Genomic DNA, 9153 nt, shown 5'->3' on the forward strand with positions numbered 1-9153 from the left:
AGCTAGCTTTAGTATAAATTAACATGTTTGATAACATGTTTCTATTATGAATTAGCTAGTCTTTAGTCAGAATTATCATGTTGCTAGCATGTTAGTATAAATTATCATTTTAGGGTTTCTAGTATAAAATAGCTAGCTTTATTATGAATTTGCATTTTGCTAGCATGTTTCTATGATGAATTAGCTAGTTTTAGTACAAATTAGCATGTTTGATAACGTTTCTATTATAAATTAACTAGTTTTTAGTTCAAATTAGCATGTTGCTAGCATGTTTCTAGTACAAATTATCTTTTTTTTTAGTGTTTCTAGTATGGATAAGCTAGTTTTAACATGAATTATCAAGTTTCCTAGCATGTAACTATTATGAATTGGCCAGTTTTATTATGAATTGGCATGTTTGTTAACATGTTTCTATAATGAATTAGCTTGTTTTTAGTCGGAATTATCATGTTGCTAGCATGTTTCTAGAATACATTATCTTTTTAGTGTTTCTAATATGAATTAGCTAGTTTTATTAGCATGTTTATGAATTAGCTAGTTGTATTATGAATTGGCATGTTTGTTAGCATGTTTCTAGTAAGAATTGGCTAGATTTATTATGAATTAGCATTTTGCTACCATGTTTATGAATTAGCTAGTTTTATTATGAATTGGCGTGTTTGTTAGTACATTTCTAGTATGATTAAGCTAGTTTTATTATGAATTAGCATTTTGCTACCATGTTTATGAATTAGCTAGTTTTACTAAGAATTGGCATGTTTGTTAGCATGTTTCTAGTAAGAATTGGCTAGATTTATTATGAATTAGCATTTTGCTACCATGTTTATGAATTAGCTAGTTTTATTATGAATTAGCATTTTGCTACCATGTTTATGAATTAGCTAGTTTTACTAAGAATTGGCATGTTTGTTAGCATGTTTCTACTATGAATTAGCTAGTTTTAGTATAAATTAAGATTTTTTTTAACGTTTCTATGAATTAGCTAGTTTTAGTACGAATTAGCATGTTGCTAGCATGTTTCTAGTATGAATTATGTTTTTAGTGTTTCTAGTATGAATTAGCTAGTTTTTATTATAAATTAGTGAGTTTGGTAGCATGTTTCTAGTATGAATTAGCTAGTTTTATTATGGATTAGCATTTTGCTAACATTTTCTAGTATGAATTGGCTAGTTTAATTATGAATTGGCATGTTCTTAACATGTTTCTAATATGAATTAGCTAGTTTTTAGTATGAATTAGCATGTTGCTAGCATGTTTCTAGTATAAATGACCTTTTTAGTGTACCTAGTATGAATTAGCTAGTTTTTATTATAAATTAGTGAGTTTGCTAGCATGTTTCTAGTATAAATTATCTAGTTTTATTATGGATTAGCATTTTGCTAACATTTTTCTAGTATGAATTGGCTAGTTTTATTATGAATTGGCATGTTGTTAACATGTTTCTATTATGAATTAACTAGTTTTAGTATAAATTAACGTTTTTTAAAGTTTCTATAATGAATTAGCTTGTTTTTAGTACGAATTAGCATGTTGGCTAACATGTTTCTAATATAAATAATCTTTTTAGTGTTCCAAGTATGAATTAGCTAGTTTGCTAGCATGTTACTATTATGAATTAGCTTGTTTTAGTAGGAATTAGCATGTTTACTAGCATGTTTCGGTTATGAATTAGCTAGTTTTAGTAGGAATTAGCATGTTTGCTAGCATGTTTCTGTTATGAATTGGCTAGTTTATTATGAAGTGCACGCACACACACACACACACACACACACACACACACACACACACACACACACACACACACACACGCACACACACACAGGCTGAACGATGTCTGCGCTGGAGAGAATCAGGGCGAGAGAGTGGCGTACTGAAACCTCAAAGTTTATTTCACTCATACAAAAAAATGAGGAGAAAAGTTAAAAGCGAACAGACCTTCGCTCTCCACTTCACAGCAAACATTAAAAGAGTCTAAAAGGATAAAAAAAAAAACAACAAGGAGAGAAAGAAACAGGGATGTTCACAGACCACAGAGAGAGACCAGCGCGTTAAAACGACTAAACCAAAGCGAGTCTGCAGCCCAAATAAAAGAGGAGGAATTAAAAAGAGCAGCGCTGACACACTGCAGACAGCGCACCGTCCTACCTGCAGCTTCAGCCTCACGTCCAGTCCAAACATCTACACATGCTGGAATCAGCAAGCGTCAACAATATCAGACATGACTGAGGAGAGTAACAAGCATGAGGGAAGCACAATCATCTGGTGTCCACATGAACACTGGATCATACTGCTCCCCCTCCTCTTAAAACTCCCCTCAGCTTGACTCGGTATGTCTGAACACACCACACCATGGTGCACCTGTCCTAAAACACCTCCTGATTTCAGCAGGTTCAGATGTTTGGACTGGAAATGAGACCAATCTAAGTAAGAGCAGCACTGTGCTGTGCCGTGTGACGCTACACACACTGAAGAGACCAGCTTTAATTGTAAAACTAGCTTAAAAAGGACAAAAACCAGATCATCATCTTCATCATCTTCATCATCATCATGATCAAAGCAATCGGCAGAACCACAGCTCTGCATTTCCCAGACAAACCCAACTGAAGCAGCATCTCTCCTGCTGAAATAAAGAGGAGGGCGAGCGGAGTGATGCCCAGACGGAGAACAGAAGACGTGCAAAACCTACAGCCCAACACACTCCTGGGGTCCGATCCCAAACACAAAGCACTGATAAAACAAGAGGAAGAGGAGACGATAAAAGAAGATTAAAAGAAACTTAAAAAGGGTCTGCTGGAGACGCCGAGCTGCTGTCCACCGCAGAGCACCAGCAGAGGAGCAGGAGAGGAAGAGGAAGGGGGATGAGGAAGGGGAGGGGCTAGGAGTCGTAGTCTTCATCATCGTCCTCCTCCTCGGCGGCTGGCGGAGCGACTGCAGGCGGCAGGAGACTCACTGACACTGGAGGAGTTACAGAGGAGACCTGCGGAGACGACATGCCCACACTGACAGAGAGAGACAGAGAGACACAAGGTTATTATAGACAACACATTACTAAACGCGCGCACACACACACACACACACGAATTTGCACGCACACACATGCACCGTAAATATCTGTCACATGCAAAGTGTACATTATGCTAATCAGCAGACAAACACAAATATATATATATATTAGAGCTGCACAATCAATCGTTAAATATCACAATCTCGACTCGACTCCCTAGACGATCTTAATCCAGCCTTTCTACGATTCTGTCAATCATATTTTCAAGTTCAGGAGAGAAGAAAAGGCGGCTGCGCGAGTCTTTTCATTGTTTCACACACGTTGCTCAGTGACACTGACACCTCCAAATGATGTGGAATGAGTCACATACTGTATTAATAAGGTATAATTCACCTAAAAATGTCTTTTTTGTCTTCATATAATGATGTTTTCGCGATCGGGAAATCACACGTAACATGAGCTGCTGACAGTGAGCTGTTATCACAGAGAGGGCGCGCGTGCGCTTTACTTAATGATAGACACGTACGCGTCTACTTTAGTGAACAGAACCTGCATGTGTTGCGAGTAACAGGTAATAAAGTTGTAAATAATATTCAGTTTGTGGCACAGAGTGATCGTTTGGGAGCCGCGCGAAGTATGAACAGCACTTAGCAGTCAGAATGAAACTGAAAGTGTGCACTTCATTTAAATGATCATATCGCATTGTAGAGTTATGATTACGACAAGCATTTGATATGTTTTATCTTTCATAGCGAACCCACAGTTGTGCATGAAAATAAATGTTTACAGTGTCAGTATAACTACTCTAGCCTATATATTGTTGAATATAATCTGATAATGGCAAATGTCTGATTTGACCAGTGAATAAAATAGTCTAATATGAGAGATTGCAAGCATAAATCTCAAACATAATAATTCAACATCAGAATTATTATAAGTAGAATTATTTATAGAAACCAGTAGACCTACACTTAACATTATTATCGAGGTTGTGCCTTATCCTTGTTTTTACCATACCTTTATTTTACATCTACAGAACCATGAGAAAATCCTGATCTTTATTTTAAGCAGAAATAAAATAAAATTTGCGATTCTCATTTTAGCCAGAATCGTGCAGCTCTACTATATTAATATATTAGAGCTACCGCGGTACGTAGTTGGTGTATAGCAATAGTTCAGTTCATTTTGTAATATCTCCTAGTAGCAAAGAATTCTGGCCCAGATTTGGTATAAAGCTGGCACAGCAGGCATTCATCCGGCACTGGCATACAGCATGTGGGCCAAACATGGCCCGGGTTTGGCAGAGGTGGCACCGTTTTTAAGGCGGCACACAAGATTTGGGCCAGATGAAAAACGTAGTATTTGGCCCAGATTTAAAAATGTGATAAGTGGGCCATGTGAGTTTGGCCAGTCGTGACCCACATTTAAAATACACTAAAATCATTTTTGAGTAAAGAAAAAAAATTCTACCAATCAGGTCACTTTGAGAAAAAGCGTGCCCATAGTGTGCCTAAAGCGCATCACTCCATGGGTTTATCAATTTCATTGCTGTCGTGACACACCAACCTATCTGGCCCAGTTCAGGCCCAGTTATGAGTTATTAACTTGGCTGAGACTTGGCCCAGATATGGTTTGTGTTTGGCCCTTGTCTGGAGGCCAGATTTGGTCCAGTCATGTACCGTAATTCACTGCGGCATGTGGGCCAAGCAAAACCTGATTGTGTGGGCCAGAGAAATGTTGCTATGTGGGTCGTTACACCTCTAGTGCTGTAACTGTAGTAGTACGGTGCAAGTTGCGTGTCTGTGCGTGTTGCATCTATGTTGATGCAGCATAAGTTGTGTGTCTGTGTGTATTTGTCTGTGTTGTACCTGTGGTAGTATGGCGCAGGTTGTGTGTGTGTGCTGGTGCGGGATGCGTCTTCATCCTCTTCTCCTTCTGTCTCACTGTCCTCTGAATCATCCTGAACACAAAACATCACAATCATCACACACACACCTCATTAACACGCAACCATCACACACATCTCATTAACACGCAACCATCACACACATCTCATTAACACGCAACCATCACACACACCTCATTAACACGCAACCATCACACACACCTCATTAACACGCAACCATCACACACACCTCATTAACACGCAACCATCACACACGCTACATCAACACACTTAACAAGCCCAATATTTACTGCAGACAGACACACACACACACACTTCATTAACACACTCAACTAACTCAAAGTTTATCCCAGACGCACACACGCACACACTAAAAGTTGGTTGACACGCACAGTGTCATATATATACGCAGTGTTTCCTCTAGGATGTTCTCCAGCTGTGGTGGCAGGCCTTTTACACAGATCCACCTCCTACCTGTGGCGTTATTGCAATGACAAATGGAGAAATGTCATGAGAGCACTTATGTAATACGAGCATGCGAATCTCTTTGCTTGCGCGCCAATTGCCTCTGCTCGTGCACAAAACGTCTTGCACGCCGATAAACATGAGATAATGCCATCGAGTGAGTGCTTCAGGCTCGCAGTACACCATCAACCAATAGACTTGCTTTAAATCATCCAAATGGCAGCGTCAGCGCATTCATTTGCTGGAAAAAGCCACTCAACACTGCTGGCCTTTGACAGCAAAAGCCCATATATCCTGAAAACCAATCAGAAGGCGTGAATGGGATCATGTGTTCACTGTAGCAGCGTGCTGATACGCCGGCTTTATCAGGAGACTGATTTATTCAGCTTTCCATTTTGATTTTGATGAGCTGGATGAGGCTGTCAGTGAATAGCAACTGAAAACGTCTCTTACCTCAAAACTCTGAGCATTATAAGAAACAGTGTGCAGGCGGGAGTGTAGCATGCATTCATAATGTGCTTTTGCACAGAGATGCTACTTCACATGAGTCTGATTTACCATGCATTAAACAGCAACTGTGTTTCCCGAAAGACAGAGTTATGATGCTGACTTTTATCCCACGTGGATGCTCTGAGGATAAACAAGAGAGCAAGACCCTGAGTATAGTGAGAATGAATGAATGAATGACAGCTTCTGGAAGTGTCTGAGAGGCTTTTTGCCCAGTAGAGCTACCCGTTTTATTTGCTTAATTTAGCTTCTTCTTTTTTTTTTTTTAAAGATAAAATACATTATATTACCTATACATTCAATTCAGCTTTATTTGTATAGCGCTTTTACAATGTAGATTGTGTCAAAGCAGCTTCACATAAATGGTCATAGTAACTGGATCAGTGGCTGTTTCTCAATATGTGTTCTTCAGCGGTCTTGCGTCCTCGTGCAACATCATCATCAGCTGCCTAAGTTCAGTTCCAATACTCAAGACCACAAGTACGGAGGACGCGTGAAACTTCCCGGATGTGTTCTTGATATCGAGGACGCACCGATGCAGACTTGAGCACCGAACTCGGTCTGGAAGTCCCAGAAGTCATTGCGACTGGAGGTGAGAAGCGCTGCATTTTATCTAGATTTATTATTAAAGTTCAGAGATATGAACTATTTACCTCAGGAGTTTCCCTAAATGAAACGGTGAAGGTAAACATTACCATGGACATCTTAATAAAGGAATAAACACATTAAGGGTGTTTGTTTGCTGAAATTCGTATTAAAATCTGTTTTATTTATATTGTGCAACATATATTTAAAATGTTTTATGCAAAGTATATATTTTGAAAAGGGGAAAACAATAAATCGTTGTATGAAGGCTGTAATGCTTAAATAATTTACCATTTAAAAAAAACACGTGAAGGTCATGTGACCATCAGGAGGAACGCAGCATCTCATTTCTCAAAGGACGCGTTCTCTGCCCTCGCGGTCTCCTGAGTTCGTTCTTCCGAGGACACCTGGCAAGACCGCTCTCCACAAAAACACAAGTCCGTTCTCTGCGTTCTTGGAATTGAGAAACAGCCGGTGTGGTTCAGGTTTTAGTGTTTAAGTTCAGTTCAGTTCAGTTTAGCTCAGTTCAGTGTGATTTAATCATTACTGAGAGTTCAAACACTGAAGAGCAAATTCATCGATGCGCAGCTCTACCAATCCTGAACCATGTGAGCCAGTGGCGACAGCGGAGAGGGAAAAAAAACTTCACCAATAGGAGAGTGAGGAAAAAACCTTGAGAGAACCAGACTCAGTTCAGCACGACCATTTTAATTTCTCCGCTGGCCAAAAGTCTATGAATCTGATACGCTTTTATATTATTGGACAATGCACAGATATTGATGTTTCACGGTGTTTTACACTACATTATTTGAATCTACCAAGCTTAGTTTACAATGTTTACATAGCTCTACTGACATTACATCTAAATCCCAAATCAGAGCTTTGCATGAACCCGACGGGTTCAGGTTTAATTTCTATCATTTTAGACGGGGTCGGGTCGGGTCGGGCCGGGCCAGGCTTGCGCAGTAAAAGAATAGGGATGTGATGCATTTCGTAAGTAATTAAATCTTTTATTACAACGTTAAAATCCATCCCTGCAAAGGTGAAAAAAGATGACGGAGAAGTTAAAGCGAGGGAATTTTGACTGCGGCCAGGCCTGTTCAGAAGGAACCTGTCATTCAAGGTATTTCGGCAGTTGCTCATACACTGCGCATTACGGTAGAGCGCTAACGAGCACCGCAAGCTGACAGGTGACGAGGCGACTCGCTACACTGAAACTGCCGTCAAGGAAAGTTAAATGGAGGTTCCTGTCAGGTGGAAGATGAAGAAACAATCCTACCTAAAACATGCTGAATTAGCCAGATCAGAAGTCTGCATGTCGGCCTGTAGCCGCAGCAGCAGCAGTGAAAGGGTGTTCAGCTGCTGGACGCACCATCCTGAGCGCTGGACTGCACTAAAGACATTTACAGTGGACTCAACAATGTTCCTCCACAGAAACATGTAGCCTAATCTTGCTGAGTAAAGCGTTTTATAATTATAAATAAATATTAATTAAACCATATAATTATAATGTAGACAGTATACAGGCATTATTCTTTTAATATTCATATCTTTTGTCAAAACACACTTTTAGTTTGGATGTGATGTTTTTTACCCAGGGGAATGGCGGATTTGGAGTATGCGTACTGGGCTTGTTTTTGGGCTAGTACTGCTTTGCAAACCTGGCAACCCCTGTGTGTTCCCCCAGTGCATTGTGGGATCTGTAGTGTGATTAGTGAGCGCTGCTGTACCTCCTGCTCTGATTCGGTTCCTGAGAGCTTCTTGTCTTTCCCCTTCGCTCCAGCGCCGCCGTTCTTACGGCCCGATCCCGGCTTACGGCCTCTGAATACACACAGACACAGATTTAACACACACTGCAGCACACACTGAAGCATCATCAGAAGACGCTGACACACTCACGGTTTATGACTGACGATGGAATTGGAGGAGAACACATAATACAGAGTCCGACGTTTATAAATGGTCTATTATTAGTCCTATAGGCAGCGTTGGGGAGACGCATTACAACCAACGCAAGTTACCTAATAATGTGACTCTATTAAGTAACGAGTAAAGTAATGCATTCCCTTTAATAAATGAAGCTGCAATATTGGAGTTACGTTGAGCGTTTTAACTAAATAGCTGAATTAAAGGAGCGCTGAATCCGGCACTGATGAGGGAATGCAGGAGCAGACAGGAAGCAGGATGACTCTGGCTTAGAAAGCTGGAGGTGTTCTCATTACTCTGAACACACGAGGAGAAGGAAAAGGGGATTATAGTCTCAGTGCACACCGATTTAGGCTCCAGAAGATAACATTATCCTATATTAGTGTTTATTAATGTGTGTTTAAAGGTAAATGAAGGTCATTCAGTGCGTTGTATAACAAAAAAGAAGAAAAAAAACTAAGTTCTGAAAGAGATCAAGCCTCAGCAAAGAATAAAAAACCAGTAACACTAAAGTACATTAATGCATTACTTTCTGTAAAATGTAAGGCAATTGGTGAGTAACTCGATACTGTAATGCAGTACTTGCAGGAGTATGTTTCCCCAACACTGTGTACACTGGTGTTAAAGCCGGCAGCTCTGCATCATACAGTCTGTGCACTGCAGGTGTGAGTGGCGCCCTCTAGTGGAGCTGCAGAGCACACTGTGATCTTTACAGATTCTGTCAACATCAAATATAGTGAAACACATTTAGGGCGATCTC

The 9153-nt window shown here is 40.1% G+C and overlaps 2 protein-coding genes across 3 annotated transcripts in view; both read right to left on the minus strand.

Moving 5' to 3' along the window:
* The window catches only part of alpk1 (alpha-kinase 1), an 859942-nt gene that overhangs the window by 402507 nt on the left and 448282 nt on the right, over positions 1 to 9153 (minus strand). The gene's annotated exons all lie outside the window — the stretch shown is intronic.
* Positions 1864 to 9153, minus strand: part of drap1 (DR1-associated protein 1 (negative cofactor 2 alpha)) — a 10731-nt gene continuing 3441 nt past the window's right edge. Inside the window, exons 5-7 of one of the 2 annotated variants that reach the window (NM_205541.2) lie at positions 8198 to 8288; positions 4873 to 4964; positions 1864 to 2999 (exon numbers count right to left, since the gene is read on the minus strand). In NM_205541.2, the coding sequence (NP_991104.2) occupies positions 2876 to 2999; positions 4873 to 4964; positions 8198 to 8288 (307 nt within the window). In that variant the 3' untranslated portion in view covers positions 1864 to 2875. Of the gene's footprint in view, positions 3000 to 4872; positions 4965 to 8197 lie in introns of both variants that reach the window. The other variant, XM_073906175.1, reaches the window with a different exon arrangement.

This window comes from Danio rerio, chromosome 7 (genome assembly GCF_049306965.1).
Source record: "Danio rerio strain Tuebingen ecotype United States chromosome 7, GRCz12tu, whole genome shotgun sequence".
Classification (NCBI taxonomy): domain Eukaryota; kingdom Metazoa; phylum Chordata; class Actinopteri; order Cypriniformes; family Danionidae; genus Danio; species Danio rerio.